The sequence below is a fragment of the Arachis duranensis genome, chromosome 3, assembly GCF_000817695.3.
Source record: "Arachis duranensis cultivar V14167 chromosome 3, aradu.V14167.gnm2.J7QH, whole genome shotgun sequence".
Lineage (NCBI taxonomy): Eukaryota > Viridiplantae > Streptophyta > Magnoliopsida > Fabales > Fabaceae > Arachis > Arachis duranensis.
This window is the reverse complement of record NC_029774.3, coordinates 8,014,246-8,036,525: the sequence shown is the minus strand read 5'-3', so window position 1 is coordinate 8,036,525 and position 22,280 is coordinate 8,014,246. Positions and strand designations below refer to the sequence as shown.

General features: G+C 28.9%; 3 protein-coding genes across 8 annotated transcripts in view; 2 read left to right on the top strand and 1 right to left on the bottom strand.

Moving 5' to 3' along the window:
* Window positions 1-18,893, top strand: part of LOC107477332 (phosphatidylinositol N-acetylglucosaminyltransferase subunit C) — a 60,787-nt gene extending 41,894 nt beyond the window's left edge. For 2 of the 6 annotated variants that reach the window (XM_052259036.1, XM_052259037.1), the window contains exon 2: window positions 17,565-18,893. In XM_052259036.1, the coding sequence (XP_052114996.1) occupies window positions 17,775-18,689 (915 nt within the window). In that variant the 5' untranslated portion in view covers window positions 17,565-17,774 and the 3' untranslated portion in view covers window positions 18,690-18,893. Of the gene's footprint in view, window positions 1-14,362; window positions 14,603-14,755; window positions 14,851-15,789; window positions 15,920-16,374; window positions 16,486-17,564 lie in introns of those variants that run through there. The other 4 variants (XM_021137551.2, XM_052259035.1, XM_052259034.1 and 1 more) reach the window with 4 other exon arrangements.
* Window positions 11,200-13,507, top strand: LOC107477328 (uncharacterized). Its single transcript, XM_016097315.3, has 5 exons — window positions 11,200-11,734; window positions 11,865-12,167; window positions 12,252-12,425; window positions 12,578-12,778; window positions 12,873-13,507. The coding sequence occupies exons 1-5, from the start codon at window positions 11,330-11,332 to the stop codon at window positions 13,239-13,241; spliced, it is 1,452 nt and encodes a 483-aa protein (XP_015952801.1). The 5' UTR covers window positions 11,200-11,329; the 3' UTR covers window positions 13,242-13,507.
* Window positions 18,894-19,008: 115 nt separating the features above from the next.
* The window catches only part of LOC107477331 (phenylacetaldehyde reductase), a 15,114-nt gene continuing 11,842 nt past the window's right edge, over window positions 19,009-22,280 (bottom strand). Inside the window, exons 3-6 of the mRNA XM_016097317.3 lie at window positions 21,143-21,334; window positions 20,113-20,281; window positions 19,828-20,011; window positions 19,009-19,240 (exon numbers count right to left, since the gene is read on the bottom strand). Of these exons, the coding sequence (XP_015952803.2) occupies window positions 19,096-19,240; window positions 19,828-20,011; window positions 20,113-20,281; window positions 21,143-21,334 (690 nt within the window). The 3' untranslated portion in view covers window positions 19,009-19,095. The remainder of the gene's footprint in view (window positions 19,241-19,827; window positions 20,012-20,112; window positions 20,282-21,142; window positions 21,335-22,280) is intronic.

Sequence of the window (22,280 nt, the reverse complement as noted above, 5' to 3'; positions counted from 1 at the left end):
TTCCAAAAACTTAAAAAGCTTAAATCGAATCGAGCTCTTGACCTTTTGAATTTAGCGTTTTAATACCATGTCATGATACCACTCATCCCAAAAGTTTCAACAAATGGAAAAAAGTAACACTAATGATTATATCTCTAATACTCTATAAACATTCATTGTACACATTGTACAAATATTCTATTGGCTCCTCGTACTTTTCTTTAAATTAATCTTTCCCGTTTTTTTCACAACAATGTGTTTTGTTTTGTGTGACGACCTCCACATCCTTATTAGATTGATAGTGTAAGAATCTTTTTGTTCATGCACTCACACACACAATGAGTTCATTCTCCACCGAGTTATAACCAATCTCAAAAGTCGAACCAAGTGCAATTCAGCTATGCCTCCACTTCCAGATGCATATATATATATATATATATCATTTTATTTTATCTTTCTTTTGTTGGGTCAAGACTCAAGAGTTTGTAACCCGTTTTGAAGAAGAAAGTAATATAATAAATATGGAGCCTAAGTAGCCCAATTAAAATGGACCTAGTTGTTATTGTACAAGACGTTTAAACCAAAAGAATAAAAAATAAAAGAATGTCCTTACCAATAAATAAATAAATAAATAAAAAGAACGTAGTAGTTTTTTTTGTTTCTTACTGTATCTCCCAACCCGACAGGTTAAGAACTAATCTGTTGCGGATCTGAATTCCATTTAAGGGTCTGTCGCTGGCCAATTATCATGTTGGTTAAATGTAATAGTTATCAATTATCATGTGAAATGTGGTAATCCGTTTCCTCTCTTATATTTCTGTCTTCAATTTTTCTATGCTTAATGCTTATACAAATTCCCTAAAATCATTACAGCAACATTGTCTTGTCATGATTTAGAATTTAGATTGCACTACCAGTTACTTTATATGACCAAACATTACATTACATTAGAGAACCATTCAAGTAAGTATATGTTTCAAAGAAGATAAAGCTCCTTTTATAGCGAAACATTTGACTCTTTTTCTTTTATTAATTATCATATAATCCACTTTGGGAGATGGGGGCTGTGAGAGTGTGACTAGGTAAGGTTCCTGTATTAATCATTTAATCTTTTGCAAAGATTTGTATCTACCAATTTCCAATTATAAATTATTACTCCGTAGAATGAAATATTAAACATTGACTTGTGTCAGATACTTCCATTCGAAAAAGTGTCAGGGCCACATTGCAATTTTTCATAATAATAATAATTTCATGTTATTTTATTTTTTGAAAAGCTGCAATGAACCATTAAAAAAAAAGGAAATTTGCTAAAAATTCAAGTTTTTCAATGGATTTGGAATCTTACAACTTGTTCATAAGAATCACTACCACCGTATATATAATAATCTGTAACGGTAAAATCATGAAACTCTTCAAAAGGGTTTTAATTATAATAATTGAACATATATTTTATTTTAATTTGACATAGAGTACCTTTTTTCTTCCACCTTAACTTTGCTTTCACAGCAATGGCAGCATTAAAATTTAAAGATATGAGTATATGACTGTACTGCATCAATTATTAATTAATTAATTAACTAATTTTATGCACATTGTTTATTTTCTCTCATTGGTCCACGTGGTGCTCATGCAATGCTTCATATATACTTGTACTACCCACCAGTACTTCTTCTATCTTAATTGTAGTATATGGTAAGTTTGAACATTCAAAAATCAAAATAGGAGCTAGATTCTAATTTCATAAAAAACCCTTAACCACAATAAGAATGGAAATTGATATATATGGGTGACGGGTCATATTTATTTAACTGCGCGCATAACTCGATCTATAGTTAATGTTCAAATTTAAACCAACTGAATTTCTTATTCCGTATGCAATAAAATGTGATGATGATTATAAAATTAAAAGAGAAATTCTTGGTATACAAGCGATTAAGGCTTGTAAGTCTTACAAGTCCAATTAACACTAACGTTCAAAATGCGCTTCGAACTGTTCTTCTTCCTCTTCGTCTTCTTCTTCTTCTTTTCTTTCGTTTCTTGCCTTCTCTTTCTCATTTTTCTTCTTTTTCTTGCTGCACGTTCTTCTTTCTCTTACTCTTCTTCTTCTCCCTTTCTTTCGTTTCTTGCCTTCTCTTTCTCCTTCTTCTTCTTTTTACTGCACGTTCTTCTTCCTCGTCTTCCTCTTCTTCTTTTTCATTTACGTGTTTTTCTTTCTATTTTTTTTCTGATTTTCATTGTTTTTTGACATCAAGTTTTGAAATCGTTTTTGAATAAGAAGAAGCAGCAGAAAATGAAGAGAAGAAAGAGAAAGAGTTCTGAATTATGCATAAGGTGTACTTCGAGTGTATTTCTTAAATCCTTTTGGTGTAGTTTTGTAATCCTTTAGCTGTATTTCTGTAATCTTTTTATTTCTATAAGGGTAGTTCTCTGGTGGCCAAGGTTACAATGACTAATAATCGCCAAGATTTGACTGTCCTATAAATAGATGACATATGGAAAGGAGTATGCAGATTTTTAATGGGATTGATTATTATAAATGCTAGTAATTATTGTAGGACAAAAAAAATGTCATGACCAAAATTCTGTGTACATTATATGGGCTTCTTATGTAAAACAAAAAAGTCCTATTAATCATTTTTGAGTGAATAATACCCAAAACTAAAAATCCATTATAACGATGGATCAACAAAATTTCTTGAATTATTAATAAATAACGGTAATTTGAGAAAAAAAAAAAGAACAAAATCATGGAACATTTATATAAATTCTTGCTATTAATGTATTTGTAGCATAAATTATATGAGAGAATAAATTTATAAAATGTTTAAATTTTATAACAAAATATTATTTTAATAAAAATAACTATTAAACATTATTATTATTATTAAAAGAGAAATTATTGGGATTAACAATTTTTAGTATTTTTAGTCATTTTTTGAGCAACATAAATATTAAATTATAGTGACTCTGACGATCAAATAAGTAATGATATTAAGATGTCCATGTTTTTAAAAGAGGCTGCATTAGCAGATGCTGAATATAAAAAATAAAGTGCATGATATATATAAAATAAAGTATATATTATAATTTTTTGCTTTTAATATACTAAAATTTTCTAATATTTAATTTAATTATATTTTATTTTTAACTTTAAAATAAGTTTTAATTTGACTTTGCAATAATATCTATTTTTACAGTATATAATTATTCGATTATTTTTTTAATTATATCTAAATAAATTACACTTAATCTTGTTACTCTAATTTTAAATATATATTTTTTAAAATTTTATTCTTAATCACATTACTTTCTTTTTAAGTACATTTAAATTCGAATAAAAATAAAATTACAAAAAAATCAATAATTATCTATAATAAAATAATTACCATTATTTAAGGATAAAAAAATATAAATATTGAGAAGACAGAATTATGATGCTTTCATTTTTAATATAATATGGTATTATTGATTTTCAACTAATTTATTTAAATAAATTATCTTAGGTATGACATTATGAATTTAAGATTTATAAATACCAGCTTTAGTGAATTCAAAAAGTGAAAAGATAAATATTATTAATAGAACTTATTATAAAGATTTTTATTAAAAGTAATGTTACATGGCCAATAAATATTATCATTTTTGTCCCGTACTTAATCAGTAATAATTGATACTCATATTACATAGCTTTTACACACAATAAGCATCTAATTTACACCTATGTTTATTATTTTTACTCAAATTTTTTATAATTTATACACATGAATTAATAAAATTTATCTGTTAAATATAATTTAATATTTATGTTGCTCAAAAAATGACCAAAAATACTAAAAATTGTTAATCCCAATAATTTCTCTTTTAATAATAATAATAATAATAATAATAATAATAATAATAATAATAATAATAATAATAATAATAATGTTTAATAGTTATTTTTATTAAAATAATATTTTATTATAAAATTTAAACACTTTATAAATTTACTCTCTCATATAATCTATGCTACAGATACATTAATAACAAGAATTTATATAAATGTCCATAATTTTATTCTTTTTTTCTCAAATTATCGTTATTTATTAATAATTCAAGAAATTTTGTTGACCTATCATTATAATGGATTTTTAGTTTTGGGTGTTAATCACTCAAAAATGATTAATAGGACTTTTTTGTTTTACATAAGAAATATATATAATGTACACAGAATTTTGGTCATGACATTTCCTTTTTTGTCCTACAATAATTATTAGCATTTATAATAATCGATCCCACTAAAAACCTGCATACTCATTTTCATATGTCATCTATTTATAGGACAGTTAAATCTTGGCCATTCTTAGTCATTGTAACCTTGGCTACCAGAGAACTACCCTTTCTATAATCGTTTGGGTGAATTTCTGTAATTATTTGGGTGTATTTCTGTAATCCTTTTGATGTATTTCTGTAATCATTTGGATGTATTTCTGAAGTTTCATTATCTTCAAAACGATTTTAAAGTTTAATTTCAGAAACCATGAAAATCGAAAAAAAAAACGAGGAGGAGGAGAAGAAGAAGAAGGTTGAATAACGCATTAAAAGACTCGTATGTGTAGCAACTTATAAGATTTGTAAGTCAAAAAGACTTGTATGTGTAGGAGGCCTCAAAATTAAAATTTTTCAACATTAGACTAATTAATGAGCTTTATTACGGTGATCCATATTATTATATGAGAAAGTTTAGTGGTCATTATTTTTATTAAAATTTGGTCAGTATTTAATCATTAAAAAGAAGGATTATGTTATGTATATACTAAAATTAGCCATCAAAATCAGCTACTAGTATAAAATATATAGTAAAATACAAATACACTATGAAAATAAATTAAACCACACATGTATTTATACACAAATATATTAGTAGCTGATTTTAGTGGCTGATTTTAGTGTACAAATAGTATTTTTCTAAAAGGAAAGTGAGTAATCATACACCATTAAATATAATCTCACACCATTAAAAATACTAATAATAACTAATTGATAGTTACAAATCACAAAATATGCTGATTCCTAGCACTCCTCTTATTATATTGCACATTCTCATGTTTAGTAGATAACATTATAAAATATTATATAAATTTATATTTGGATCATTTATATGAATAAAATAAATGAAGCTTAAAATTATACATACTTCTATTAAAATCGAATCAACTTAACTCGATTTATATATAAGTTTATAAATAATTAAAATATTATATCAATTAAATTATTATTTAATTTGTAAAATTAAGTGTAGAACAAACGTTTTGATGATATTATGCGTTACTTCTAATTCTAAAAAAATTCAAGTTTTAATTCATATGTCACTTTGGAGAGCTATACTTTATATTAACTTTTTTAATATCAAAAGTCTCAGTTATGATTCTTTAGATGTTAATGAGTCAAAGAATAATTTTTAATAAAATTTTAAAAATTATTTATTATTTTGTTTTGAATTTATAAGTTTGTAAAATTGTAGATTTTTTAAAATTTGAATTAAAATATAAAATTTGAATTTATAATCTTATTCACTCATATTTTAATTGAATTCAAATTCGAATATTTTTATTGATATTTATATTTTAAAATTAATGAAAAATAAATAATTTGTACAAGTAGTAAATCAAATCAACTTGATTTAAAAATTAAGTATAAATCAAATTAAGTTGATTTGATTTACAATAGAAATGTAAATCAGACAAACGTGTAACTGAATTGTGTTTGAGACATCTATATAATTTTGTACAATAATTTGATTCGATTTACATGTATTTAATATAAATTAAATTAAGTTGATTCGATTTACAATAGAGATGTAAATCAAACAAATGTGTAATCGAATTGTGTTTGAGATATCTGTATAATTTTAAGACACATTCATTTTATTAATATAAATTATTCTTTAATTTTCATTTATACATTAATAGTGTAAAAAGTTTCAACACAAATAACCAATTTTATATAGATAAATTTTACTCAATTCTTTTTAAAATAATATGTAACTTACTTTTTATGATGTGTCAACTTCTAATTAAATATTATCTTAAGCTAATAACTAATCATACTTATAATTTGAGTTACTTCAATTTAATTAAAGTTAATATCTTAACCATAATAAAATTATTTCATAATTAAATTATTATTTAAAATAAATAATTATATAATTTTTTAAAATATTAATAACTAAATTCTGTTTTATTTTTCAAATCATTCTTCCCAAAACACAAAGAAAAAACTGAATTTTTTTTTTAAATTAGGTATCGTAATTCTTTTAGTAATGACTTTTACTTCTCTCAATTCTTTCATTATCGTTGCACTTCCCAAAATCATTTATCCTATCAAGTAATTAACTTGAACATATTTTAGCAAAAATAAACTCATAAAATTTTTATTATTATCCTATTTTCTATAATAAAATTAAAATTTTATCATAAATAGTGAGATTCATTTAAAAATTTAAAAGTTCACAAGGTTTATAATTTGGTAAAAATATATTGGAAAGAAAAAAAAAAACAATAAATGAAGTGATATCCAAAATATTCAACTATTATCACAAAGAGGTAATGAGCTGTGAACGGTTACATTGAGGAGTGATAATGTGCCGGAAACTCAGAAGTGTTTTTTCGAAAATAATTATTTGAAAAAAAAGAAATTTAGTGATTAATATTTTAAAAAATTAGATAATCACTCATCTTAAATAATAATTTAATTACAAATGATTTTATTATGATTAAGATATTAATTTTAATTAAATTAAATTAACTCAAGTTACAAATTTTTTAGTTAATTATCAGATTAGGGTAACATTTAATTAAAAATTAACAAATCATAAAAGATAAATTACATATTATTTTAAAAAAATTAATTAAATATAATTTATTATTTTATATTGTCTAATTAGTAAAAATAGCTAATTTTCATATCTAATACTTACAAAATTATCAAAAAACATGAATCTATGACCGTAAATATATTAAAAATAATCTAACATTAGATTATCAAAACACATACATATATATAAATTAATTATGAGTTAATATTTGAATTCATCGCTGAAAGATAACACGTTTGCTAAGTTGATCCTCTAATTATATTAGTTCTTAAAAAATATAACATAAATTAAAATAGTTCTTTTTCAAATTAAATGATAACGTGTTACATTTAAATGTTACGTAATATAATGGTACAATAGATTAATATCACGTGTTACAAAATTATTACGATCAAATTATCATATCTTAGAGTAAATTATGTTAGATTCAAAATTGGTGTCTAAAATACGAAAATAGCTAGACACATAAATGCAGAATTGAAAAGCGTACATGAGCATAAACAGCTAGTGGTAAAGACAACACAATAGAGAGAAGGGTCCAAAAATTTACAAGTATTGAACAGTTGCAACTTCGATATACGTTCCAATCCTCGTGGTGCATTAATTTAAGCCCTATTGGTGCATGCCTTACTTACTCTCTCGTCGCTTACAACATTATTTGATTTTCCATTGGCTTCTTTGAATTTGGAAGAAAAAAACATAGTATATTGTAATTAAATAAATAGAGAAGCCCAAGGCCAAATTAAAGAGAGAATCTCAGCGTGGCACTGTTGCGAATGAGATATACAAACCGAGACAAAGTGAGAAAAGGATCAATCTTATTAGTATAGTTGCATAAATCTATTTATATTATGGTTGTATTCTATTTGACTTTATCTAAAATTCAAAGTAGCGCAACACAAGTGTCACACTAGCTATACGATCTGCATACACAAAAATTTAAATGTGTGTGCGGTCATTTTGATTTTGATACTTAAAAATTAAAATCCTACTTTGCAAATGAAAAAGTATAGGTAAAATAATTATTAATTTTGCTTTTTTAAAAAACAAAATTTAAATAATTATTAATTAGTGATAATTAATTAATATATAGTACAATTTAAAAATATTTATTAACTTATTATTGACTAAATTTTTATTGGTTACTTAGTCAGATTGTTTACATTTTACAAATTTAGAATGATACAAAAAAGTCTACATAGTAACACTGTAACGTCAGTGACAAGTACAAGCCAAATCATGTTTTCTTTGATTCGGATCCTAGCTTCGACTTGTCTAGTTATTTCATTCAAAACTATTATATAATAAATGTCGACTGATTATATGTTAAAAAAGTTAATTATTGTTATTTTTAATTAATGTCAAACTTAAGTGCATGGTATTTTAAAAGCTTATTTAGTGTTTATTTTATCTATATATCAAAATTAAATTCTTGATAATTCATTGATGAATAGATACCCATATATATTTAACTAAAATTCATTCATTTTCATCAAATTAAATTTAGTTTATTACTTCAATGCATCATCAATATTTCAATCACTTAACTATATGCATGGGCTCATGTTATGAAAAATTATAAATCATAACATTTTTTTTTGTAGGAATTGTAATATTATTACTACTATAACAATACGGTTTTATAAAACAATTTAATGAATTTATCCATAAATATTCTCTTAAATAGTCATAAATTTTGAGACATGACTAACAACATTACAAAGCAAATAGAACAATTTAATCAATTAATTAATTATGTATGAGAATAAAAAAGACAGAAATGATCCTACTAGAAGCCATTGAAATCCTTTTAAGATTAAACCTGTGAAAAAGAAGTATCGTTAATAATTGAGAGAGTGAGATTGCGACCGTTGAAGAAGAAAGAGTTGAGACAGAGAATCAAAATTTGTTCAGCTTAGACGGCACGGACGATGTATATTTATTGGCATACTCGCATTTAATCGCTGATTATTAATGACTCACTGACACTTTATGTGATTGTTAAGAGCACACCTTGTTATGTGTGACTTCCTTCAAAACATGCGCTGACAAAAATTTCCTCATTTCAATTTTTTTTTTTTTAAATTTACAAGCACGAGTTTCTTCACCTATGCTTAATTGCTAATAAAAATTATTTATAGTACTAGTAGTACTACTTAGTACTAGTATTTCACTATTTATATTCCATTTATTCGTAGTATTCATTGTTTCAGTTACGTATTTACTATTGCTTCTTCAAGTGGTAAGTTTTATTTCTAACTTTTTAGTATACATTGCTATCATTTTATTTTATCAATGTATTAGTATCACATTCAAAACTTTTGAATATAATAAACATCCCTCGGTTCATTATTGGCGCGGGAAAAAAATATATATTCCATGATTCTATTAAAATGAGAAGAGAATAAGAGAAAAAAATAATAATAAAATTGGGATAGTAATCAAATGCATAAAAAGATTGTAATTATTTGATATTAAATTATACTTACTTTAATTTGGGCAGCTCCAGCTTTTAAGCTTGTGTATCTGCTACTATATATATATATATTCTTGTTCCGCCAATGGTTGTATAAAAAAAATACATAAACACACGTTTTTAGGGTTTTTTTCCCCGTTACATAAGAATTCAATATAATTATTTTATAACGTAGTCAAATATATTCAAATTTGAAAGTAGGAGAATATAATGAGGAAGAGGATTTGGACATTTGGTTGATCAGAATTAGACAAAATAAAAAATCAAATCATAACAGGGAAATCCGCCAGTACTTATTCATTAGTGGGACTTACTAAAGTCTTTTGAGTATGGACAATAATATCATGATTTTTTATATCTTAACTACTAGTAAAGTGTACGAAGTGAAGTGACGGGTCCGAATTTAAAATTTAGAACTTATTATATATGCTATTTCAGTGATTATCACGTAAAAATGTTTGGCAAATTCTATAGGAAAAATAATTTTGTATAAAAAGAATTAAGATAAGTGTATAATTTATTTTAAAAAATGAATAAAAATAAAATAAAATAATATATTAGATAGACATCTAATTATTCATCATTTTTTTTATTTTTTCTTTTCATTATAGCGTGTATCAAAATATTTTTATAGAAGGTGATAGTTAAAAATTATTAGATAATTTATCATATTAAACTATATCACTACTTAATATATTTCATATTCATGTAAAAATACATTTATCTTAATCATTATTATATAATTATTTAAATAAAGTTTTTTTAATTAGACTATTTTAGTTAGATTTTAATTTAATTAAATTATTTTCAAGAACTTATTTTAATAAATATATGCACATATATTAAATATAATATGCATATCTTTTTATTTTTGGTAAAAGATAGACTTATAAAAATATATATCATAAATCTTTTGTTTTTCTCTTTTTATTTATCTCAAACTTATGAAAAAAATGCTTGATTTTATTCTTTAAAATTTTCCTTTGCTTTGTTTCCTCTCCGGTCTAAAACGTTTGATTTTCTTATTATCATAAGAATATTCATTACTAGAGACGATTGAGATGATTAATGATAATGAGAAACAAATTAAACTCAAACTGCACAAAGATTCAAATTGGAATTCGATTTGCTAATATGAGAGTATGGTTAGGTCATATTGGATTTAACTAGACTTGGATTAGTATATGTAATTTTATAAATTTTATATGATAAATTTGTAAAATTTTATCTTTAAAAGTTAAATTTAGTAAATATCAATAAAAATATTAATTTAAATATAAAAATATAATATTTTATTATTAATTTTATCATAAAGTATATATTTTAACTATAAAACATGATTCCAAATCATATAAAATTATTTAGCCTAAGTATTTTTTAGATCCAACTCAAAAATTATAAAATAGAAAATAACAAATTAAAATTCAATAAATTTAAATTCGAGTTGAATTTTAGATTCTATAGGATTTTGAAGATTTATATATAATAGAGAAGTGTTAAAAAATTAATAAATTTTATTTGTGGTCATTAATTAGTCATTATTAATATTTTTAATAATATAAAATTATATCTAATTATATGAAATTATATATTTTTTTATTAATTAAATATTAGACAAATTTGAATAAAAATACCGGCTTTTAGAGTTTCTTTATATGATATATGAGAGGTATAAGGGATACATACATATTATTGCATGTATAAATTAAAAAGTATAGGGTAATAATTAAGTTGGAATAGATGATTGGTTAGTATATATAAAAGGAGCAACAGTAATGTTTTTCAAATTCCGATGAAGAAGCAGTGGCAGTGGCAGTGTCCGACGTTGGAAATAAATAGTTACACCACACACAACATAACATACACACATAACATAACACCACACCAAAAAAGAAAACAAACCACCTTTCATTTCAAATCTCTTGCATTGTGTTGTGTACTTAACTCACTTCACGAGGACCTTGTTGCACTCCACACCACGCCCATTCTCTCTCTCTCTATTTTCATTGCATGGTATGTATGAAACCCGTACCACTACTACTCCCGCCATGTCATCAAGGAGACCCCCACTCAATAAGTGGCACCTTCCACCGCCTCCCACTTCCCGCATCCTCCACTTCCCTCGTCGCCGGAGGCCTCACAACGGCAACAACGCCGACACCTTGCTTCACGGAGAACGCCGTGCATCTGCGCCTCCCATCGTTCTCTTTGCTAACGGTGGGGAGAGGAGAGAGAAAGTCGCCGAAAGAAGCAGCAGGGCGGTGGTTGATGAAGAAAACTACTGCAAGTTTCAGGCGGAGATGCTGAGGGCTGAGTGTAACCTTTTGCGGATGGAGAAGGAGATTGCATTCAAGAAGCTTGAGAAGACTCGTTCCAAGATCGACACCACTCTCAGATCTGCACTTCGCACTCTTGTTTCTGTTAGTTCTACTCCCTTCACTTCTCTTTCTTTAATATATCATGTATGAAAATGATTTGGTGGCTGATTTTTTATGTGCGCGTAACATTTTTGTATATGCATTACGCATGCATCTATCTTGAATAATCCAGGGAAGAATAAAGATTTGTGAAGGGGAGAACATTGAGAGTGTTTTGGACGAAGGGATTCGTGAGTTGACGGAGAAGATTCAGAGGCTGCAAAAGAGATCAACAAATTCATCCCAGGCTAGTAATAATAATTATAACAGGAGAAGCAAAAATTTCGACAAGCAAGTCTCGGTTTTGCAGAGAAGACTTGACAAGATTGGAGGATCCTCCAATGACATATACTTGAGGGAGTTTCAAGAGATGGCAAATATAAGCTTCTCGGTTAACACCATTCATGAATCCGTTGTTGCAAGAGGAAAACTAAATGTAAGCGGCAAAAACAAAAGCATTAATCAGTCACTAGCTAGCATCTTAATCTACATTTTGAGATATTTGTGTTTGTTTGCACAGGTGGAGATATTGAAACGGAAAATGGAGGGACTATCAAAGGGGGTATTGTTGAAGAGAATGGAAGAAGAGTACAATTCAATGTTGTCAAGTGCTAATAGTTCTGCTTCAACTTCAAAGAGAGTTGAACTTCAAGATTCATCATCTTCTTCCATCCGAGTACCTCAATTGCATCAGGTATAAATACATGTTTATTTACCTTATTTTTAATGTATATTTTATATTTCAATATCATTCTATATACAGTAACTGATTTTTTGTATAAGGTAGCATATGTAAATGCAGTATTCCTGAACCCAATTGTGGTGTTGTTTTGTTTAAAACTGCAGGAAAAATTGGGTTATGAAGGAGGGAAATTGTGTTCAGGAGAATGCAAGATGATTGTTCGAAGAATCGTGGAGCAGGTTAGAGCTGAAACAGAGCAATGGTCCCAAATGCAAGAGATGCTTGCTCAGGTTAAAGAAGAGATGGAGGAATTGCAGGCTTCTCGCAACTTTTGGGAAGATCGAGCCCAGTCCCTTCAAAATGATGTAAGAAAAACTTATTTAGATGATTACTCACTCGAAGTTATCCAAAAATAGTTTGACATATTTGACTAAATTGTTATTTAACTGTTTATACTAGGTGCAAGAATGGAAACAAAGGGCTATTTCGTCTGAAAATAAAACAAAAGAGCTTGAAGCGAAAATTGCTATGGTCTCTGGTGATGTTGAAAGGCATGATGAGTTGGAGAAGAGAGTAGTGATGGTTTGCAACTCAAAGGAAAATAGTAATAGCAACAAGCATAAAGAAGTTTCAGGGAATGGGGAAAGCAAGAAAGCACAACATGCTGCCACCATAGGTGGAGTCCTCGCCACGAAACGAACACCGTTCCGAGACATTGGGAACTCATCATCATTGTTGGTGAACCACAATGCCAAGCGATTTTCCCACTTCCATAGCCATAACCATAGCCATGTTGCTTCAAATGCTGACAAGATTTTCTACGAGTGACCCTCACTAACACAACAAATATAGATATCATATAACAACCTTTAACATAATGGGATGGATCAAGATAAAGGTGATTTGGTATGTGTCAATGTAATAATGTGTACTAAGTCAAAAGAAAATGAATGCCCAAGGTTGTTATATTCATGGCATAGGTTACCAACCAAATTCATTATCCAAATGAATATGAAGAGTGTAATGCGTTTGTTGGCCGGCCTCGTTCATTATTTACAGCATGATCAAAGTATAGTTTTGAAGCATCAGTTCTGTGAAAATTTGTGTTTCTCTATCTCCTTCATATTCCATACACAATGCTATTTAATTCGGAACAATAACTTTTAGTTTTACACATATACATAACGGTCCCAACATATTTCAAGGTTTAAATTCCAACTTCTTGGATTCTGTCTCAAATTTTATTTAGAAAATTTTTTTGAAGTACGAAAATTTTTTTTCTCTAAATTTATAGAAAATATATTTATTGTATATGACAATTTTGTAGGTATTTTTTTAATAAAAAGTAATTTTCACTCTTTATTGCACCATAATATTACTATTTTATTTAAGTTTTGAGAGAGTGTGTAAAAAAACCTCTTACTACTATTTACAAAATAAGTTTAATTTTGATGTATTGATATTATAAAACGTTTTATATAGTAGTTCAATTATATCTGTTTTTATAAAATATTACGTAACAAAGATATTTTTAAAAGGTCACCAAAAATTTATAAGATAATTTTTTTGGATTAAGATATTCTAGATAATTATATTTTCTTTTTCACTAATAAATATGGATGAGCTTATTATATGTAAAACGGATTGTCTTGATATTCTGTGTATCATGTAGTAGTATTCATTTGAAGTAACAGATTTGGTTCACAAGATTCAGGAGCTATTATCTCGACTTTGGTTTGTTCATGTTGAGTGGGTGTACGAGAAGTACTGCGGATTGGATGGCCAGATATGATACCAAAAGTAACTCTAATCCAATGTTCTGAAAATCGGATCGAACTGGCCGGTCGAACCGGTTCAACCGAGAACCGACAATACAAATGGTCCGATCTTCACCCTAAAACCGTTAGAAGAAAAATCGTTAAACCCTGACCCCCCCCCTTCCTCCTCCTCCTTCCTCCAATCATTCATTCATTCATCCATGTTCTGGAGAACTCTGAATGAAAGAAACCCTAGCCGTGTAGCCCTCCGCCTAGCCCTCCATCGTCGCCGCCTAACCCAGGTCCTCAGCGCCGCCGCCGTCCCAGCTCCTCAGCACCGCCGCTTTTTCCTCTTCCCCGTGTCCAGAACCCAGAAACTCGGCAGGTTCTCTTCGGCTCTTCATCTTCGCTGGCTTCTCGGCACGGACCCAGGTTAGTGGCTTCTCTTCTTCATCTTCACTGAATGTTTGGTCTTCTTCTTCAATTTTTGTTCCATTTTTTATTTTTCTTCTTCCAACCACCGTCTTCTATGTCGTGTTCGTCGCCTGGCCTCTGTCTCCGTCGCGCTTCTGCCCCTCTGCTCAGACTGCTCAGAAGAAAAACACTTCTCCGTTCCGATTTCCTTCCTTCGAGTTTAGAGAGCAGAAGCTCAACCAAGAAAAAAACCCGAGACTTCGAAGGTCAGTTCACAGCTAACTTCTTCTGCCTTTTTTATTTATGCCATGTTCAATGATTATTTGATTACTGATTATTTGAATGTTTTGTGTTTTAATTTTTTATTGAATGATTATTTGATTACTAATGAGCTCTGGTTCTGCTTCTGCTGTGTTGCTGTTTTTGTGTGTTGTGATTTTTAATGGTTCTGCTGTGTTGCTGTTTTGTGTGTTCTTTATTTTTTATTCTGTAAGTTAACTACTTGCCCTTTCTCTAGTCCATAGTATCTTGCAATTGCATCTGTTTGTAGAATGTGGGGTAGCTGACAACAACAAAGCTTCAAACCAGAATAATATAATAGTGTCTTGTAATGTGAACAATAATTCTGACTCTAAGATGGTCACAATCAAATTTTATGCACAAAAAACATGTAACGTGACACTGAAATGCATCATTTATGCTCTGTTCTGAATTTCTGATTTCTGAATAATCATTGATAAGTTGTGTTGTTGAAATTATTGATAAAAATGGCTTTGCTATGCTGCTGCTGCTGATTTTTAATTTCTAAGTCTGCTATTTTTGAATTTTTGTTGATAGATTTATTGATTTCAGGGTTTAGGGTAATTATTTGTTGCTGTTTTTTTAATTTTTGTTGCTGTTAAACAAAGTGCTTGAACTGAATTGTGTGTTTCGAGGTCCTCTGAATCCTAGATTCCTTTCCAAATTAAAGGTTTTGACATTGAAAAATTGCCCCTTTTTAAGAACCATTTTTTTGCAATGGGGCTATTCAATATCTCTCAGAGCTCCAGAAACTGAAAATTCACAGTTGCTTTAGATTAGAAGAACTTATTCCAGTCACAGAGATCGGTTATGTTCTTCCAAAACTGGATGTGCTGCTGCTAGCTAACTTGCCAAGACTCAGATTTGTAACCATAGACATGACATTGAGATGGTCCTCTCTACAGGTGCCCTTTGTTGAAATCTTTACCATTTTGCAAGGATAAGGAAACAAACTTAAGATCCATGTGGAATGAGTTCAGGTGGAGACACAAAGCTCAATCCAAGATATATTTCTACCCTCGAATGAGCTTACATGTTAGTCATATTTCTTCATGGTTCACATTAATGTTTTATGAAGAAGTAAAAAGCGAGTTGTGCTTGTGCCTGTTGTAATAGGGTGCTTATTTGTAATTTATTTATTATTTAATTCTAAAACGGTTTTTTTTTGTTGAACCACAGTTAGACCGGTTAGACCAGTAAACAATGAACCAGTAACTAAAGCGGTTCGATGACCGGTCCGGTTCTCAGAACCTTGCTCTAATCATGTTATTCATATCCTTGGATATAGGATTTAGTTTACTTTATTTCTTTGCATGTTTTTTTTTTGGTCGAATTTCTTTTCATGTTTAAACACACAAAAAACATGGATGGACTTATTTTCTAAAGGGTATGGCACAATCCGTTGTTTGGTAAAAAAAAGCAAAACAAAATGAAAAAAAGGGGAAAAAAAAGGAAAGAAGAAAATGGTAATGAGTAGTGTTCATTTGCAGCAGCTAGCAAGCTGAAAGTGATCTTTGCCAACTCAACGGTGGTGACGCCCGAGTGATGGTTGCCAATTGAATTAACGCATTTCATTCCCTCTTTTCTCGTCTCTCCCTCTGGTATTCCTCTTTTCCTCTCTTCTGTTGCCTTGGAATTTGGGTTCTTAGGGTTTTGTGGGGAGTGAATCCTCTCCAATGAAAAAAAAAATTGGATGGTGTCCAGTGTTTAATCTCATTCTTCATTGCTTTCTCTCTCCTATTTGTTTTTGGTTCCACTTATAAAATTAAAGGTGAGAAATCACACTTTATTCTCTCAAGTGTTAAAAAAAATGGAGAAGATCCATTTCCAGTTTTGTGGGCATGTTTGTTTGTTTGGTTGTTCTTGTGGATTAGCATAGCATATGCTTTGGAATTTGTGAATGGATATGGCCTGAAAAAGTTGGAGATATGCGTAGCTCTGTAATTGCCTTTTTTCTTTTTCTATTGCTTGCTGCGATATGTCTTTTATTTTTATTCATTTTAGTTAAGAGTAAATGTTTCGAATCAATTTCAGTGAAAATTTTAAAATTAGCACTGAAATAAAGTAAATTAGTTTTGATCTACAAGTTATGCATAGCCCTCTTCTCTACTTTGTTATACTTTTCTTCTCACTTAGGTAACTACATAACTGTCATTGGTCTTCTGTATTCTGCTGATTAATATATCTGGAATTTTCTCTGTATTCATTTTTCTGTGGCTTAATCTGTAATTCTGTATAATCAAGTTATAACAAAATAGAATTAGAATCACTCTTGCATAAATAGTGACAGGAGCATTATGGATTTGCTAAGTCGTTCGGAACTTGATTTGTGTAGCGCACACACATCACATGAGGAATAAAAATTACTGTCTCTTTGAACTTGAAGTATTGATAGTGGCTACTTATTTCTGGCTAACCTTTTATCAGGTTTGGGCTTTAAAAAAAACTTAACAACTTCGCTGCATTTAATCCTTTATTCATTTATCTATCTAAATGTTAAATTTTTGTTAATTGATTTTGTGTCTCAATAGCTGTTTTGTGTTGTGTAGCATAATCATATTCTTAATTCCTTGTCTTTGTATTTATTTTTCTGTTACGTCTTCAATCATATGTTCCTTTAGTTGCAAATGTGAATTTATTTCTTTGCATTTATGTGAATTCTTCAACTTTTTATCTTCAGGGTTTTGACATGTAAATCTGCAAGCTTGAAAACACAAGAGAGTGTGTGAATAAACTATGATTGTCTTACCTTACTGATTGTATAAGCCCCAAAGTGGCATCATGTCTGGGGAGCAAGATTTAAGCACATAATAGAAGTTGGAGAAGTGTTTTCATATGATAGATTAGAGACTTGAGGCAACATTTGAAGAAAATTGGGTAGCTTCTTGTGATGGATCATCACTTGGCTAGTGATTCTCCGCAGGTTCGTCCTAGATGGAGGAAAGTAGCATATGGCGGTATGCAACCTGGTTTTGATGACAATCATACCGATGAATCTTTCCTTGAAGGAATGGTCATGAATGCCAATGTTGTAAGAAGGGACATGCTAAAGGTGATGTTAGACTCTGTTTCCATTTCTGAATACTTATGCATTGTAGCTCTTGTTGTCTTAGTATGGACCTACACACTAGAATCAACCATTGATGAGAATCGTCTTCTGTGCATAGATGTTAGTCTTCTAGTTTTGGGTTTCTTGATTCTCCTTTTCACTCAGGAAAAGATTTCCCTTAGCATCCTTGTTCATCATTATTTCCTCAATATCTCGTTTTTCATAATGGGATTATATGTTTTGGCACCCATCTACCAAACCCTTACAAGATCGATCAGTTCTGATTCCATTTGGGCGTTAACCGTATCGCTTCTCGTGATTCACCTTTTCCTGCATGACTATTCGGAATCAACTGTCAATGCACCGGGAGCTCTCAAAAATCCTGCATTGACCAGTTGCATCTCTGTAAATGCTTCTGTAGTTGCCTCTGTATTCATTGCTTCTCGCCTTCCGTCGAGACTACATGTTTTTGCCATCATGCTATTCTCCTTGCAAGTTTTCCTATTTGGTCCCCTGGTTACTTACTGCATTAAGAAATATTCGTTCCGTTTACACCTGTGTTTTTCGATCAGTTTGATGGTTGTGACATTAAGTTTCGTGTACATGCTGCATTGCTTACTTTTCGTGTTGTTGCTTAGTTTGCTGGTTTTTGTCAATGTGGTCTGCCCTTATTGGCTTATACGGATCCAGGAGTACAAGTTTGAGATCAATGGACCTTGGGATGAGGCTAAGCTTTGTTTTGCTATTACAGATTGAGATAAAAACAAAGCAATTTTGAGTAGTTTTCTGGGGTTCATGTGAATGTAATCTTCTTATTTGCTGATTATGGTCCTAGATGCAAATTTTGTAATGCATGGGGCCATGGAGTTACCCTAAGTTTTTTGTGTCCTTCATAATTACAGAATGAAACTATAGTGAAAGTTTTATGTGAACAAGTTTTTGAAAATTAGTTTCACCTAATTTGAGTTATGGTGCCTTACCCTAGCTTTAAACGGATTGTTATTGATAATGCAAGTTTAAATTAATATAATTTGGTCCCTTTCCAAAGATTCACTTGATATGGTTTAACACTCATAAGGTACTTATTCCTTCTCATTCATGGAGTTTCTAATGATATATGGTCACCAACCGGACATGGTTGACCTTATTACAAAGCCATGGATTAGAAATTGACAATGTTCTTCTCTTTAAAGCTTTCAACAGTTTCTTTGAGGCTTACTTCCAAGGGTTGGAATTCAATTCCCAAACTCTTTGCCTTCTCTTTAGAAATCTGATATGTTGGCACATAGTGCCCATCATCCTCGCACCTATTGATTAAAAAAAAAAATTCAAAGTGAAATAAATTAGAAAAAAGATAAAGTATTATTTTGGTTCTTAATATTTGGGTTAAATTCTAATTCAATACTTAACGTTTTAAACATCCTATTTTAGTTCTAAAAAGTTTTAACCATCTTATTTCAGTCATAAGAAGTTTTAAATGGAATTAATGTTGTTCTACTTTTAAATTTGACACGAACAATTAACATATTTAAAAGTTAATAATATTTTATTTTAGTACATAAATAAAATCTAGCCACTACTAATTACTAATGTAAAGTTTTTCTTTTGATTATGGAGTGTTAATGATTGATTGATAGTATTCGAGGCTTTTTTACAAGGAGATTGAGAAAAAAAGTGTTATAAAAAAGTTTTAGTTATATTTATCTATTATATGACCCAGTAACTATCTATTTAAATTTAATAGTAGAACAATATTAAACCCGTTTAAAGCTTTCGTTTGAAATGTTAAAAAGTAAATTAAAATTTGACCCAATTATTAGAAAATAAAATAATACTTTAGCCTTTGAAAAAAATTGATTGTAATAAAGGGATTTCAATAAACAATTAAACTTACTCAGTAGTAATTTGTAACGTTGGGTAGAGAGAATTTAAAATCCTAGCAAGTTCAGAGTAGTGAACCACTCTTTCAGACAAACAATATCTTCCACTAGCTGAAGCAATCTCATATGCCTTAATGTGTGCCTCTGCAACATCTTTTACATTGACCCATCCAAAAGAACTATTTGGAAAATTTTTCCCTGAAATCAACCAACTTAAAGAATTCTTCCATGTTTTTCCCTGGTAACAAGGAATGTATCAAACCAAAAACTCTAGTGTTTAAATTTTGAATGAAATGTACCATTGATTAGATTGAGGATTGGCTCAACACTTGCATTAACTTCTGGTTGCAAGAGAGGTCCTGCCACCAGCACTGGGTTGATAACAACCATGTCAACGCCGTTCTTCTCTGCAAACTTCCACGCAGCTTCCTCAGCCAAAGTCTTTGAAATTGCATACCACTGCCATGTCTGAGAATATGAATAGGAACCGTGTCAATTCAATGTACATAGATAAGTATAAACAACGCCTTTATAAAAAATAAAAATTAAAACTAACCAATTTATTGTACAAAAGAAAATTGAGTATGAATAGCACATTTTCTTAACAAATTTAGTCACTTAGACACTTAGACCAGTTTGAGTAAACAACTTATTTAAGTTCTTTTTTAAAAAATAATTTAAATAATAAATATTTATATTAAAAGTAATTTATAAATAGGTTATTTTGTATTTGATTTTTTAATTTTAAAAATATTTATTTTAAAAAAATGTGATAAAAAATTTTATATTATGAAAAAAGTTATTTTTTTTAACTTCTCTATAAACACTTAAATAACTTCTTAAAAAACTATACTTTGATTTTAAAAATTTTACCAGATATTAATACTACTACTTTTTATAAGTAAAAAATTAAAAAAAAATAACTTTTCAAAATTTTCAATGGACCTTAGCTTTTTACTCTGGATACATGAGCTGGCCAAATTGGGTTTAATTTGGAATGAATTTAATTCTAATATTTTACTGGACTTATTTTATAGGTCTTCGATCTTAAATTAATCAAAACCTATCGAGTTAAACTGAAATCACCTAATTTATATAATTTTATATGACTTAAACCCAGGTCAAAAATTATACTAGTAAAAATAACAAACATAAATCGGACAAAATAATACCTCTATCTTCTACTATTAGAAAGATGTACGGATAGAAACAAATGTGTAGATTAAAAAATGTCATTCAATTCCTAACTTGGATGTGCTTGCTCGGTTAAATTGGTGTTTAAATCTAAGAATGAAAAATAAATAAAAGAGAGAGAGACACAAATGAAACCTTCAATTGGTGGGAGAATTGAGGATCTGAGAACCAGGTCTCATCAACTACTACTTCAGGAGTTTTAGGCCTGGAAGAGAATGCAACTGCGCAAATAGAAGATGTTAAGACAACTCGTTTCACAGATGGTGATTTTGCGCATGCTCCAAGTACATTCACAGTTCCCTTCACTGCTGGATCAATCAATTCAGCCTGCAACCATAAATGAATTAACTCAACAAACAGATCTGTGGGCTGCAAAATTAATAATAGATAGTTTAGATAAATATAGAAATATCATTAATTTCTATAGGACCACTTCGCTGCACTCGTAACTCTATGTAGGACCAGTTTCCTATCCGGAGACATGGTAGAGTATGTGTGTGGTTTTGTTAACATATATGATATATTTTATTCTCTTCCTTAAAAATTAGGGTGATCACGGTATCGTGTATTCAATTATCCCGTTGAATCCGAATCGAATCAATTAAATTGGTTCTAAAATTAACGGATAATCGGGTTTAATCTAAATCAAATCAAATCAATTGCTCTCTCTAGTAATTAGTCTGGGTAGGGGCAGATAATATATTAATTAAATAAAAAATTTTAAAAATATATATACCTTTTAATATGTTTGAATTTTAATTTAATATATTTAGTTTTTAATGTGTTTGGTGTTTAACATGTTTGTATTATTTCTATTGATTTTATATGTTTATTGTATTTACAGAATTTTTAAGATAAAAATTTTATTTTTTCATGAATTTTTGTTTCATCGAATACCCAATTATTTGAATTGAAATAATCCGTTTTTAATCGGTTTGATTTGGTTCGGATACATACGCAAAAAAGCATAAATCCAAACCAAATAGAACCAATTATAATTCAATTGATTCAATTTTAATTCATCGCAAATCTAAATCAACTCGATTCGTGATCACCCTATTAAAAATGTCTAATTTCATAGTGAAGATAACATTTAGATGAATACTCAATTGTATTATATTGTTTGAGACTCAAATTAATAGTTAAAAATAGTTAGATAATTTAATATATTTGATTAAATTATTGTATAATAATTTTCAATTGTTAAACTCATAAAAAATACTACATCTGAATTTTTACATAAAATTTATATAAAATTTTTTATTATATAGAT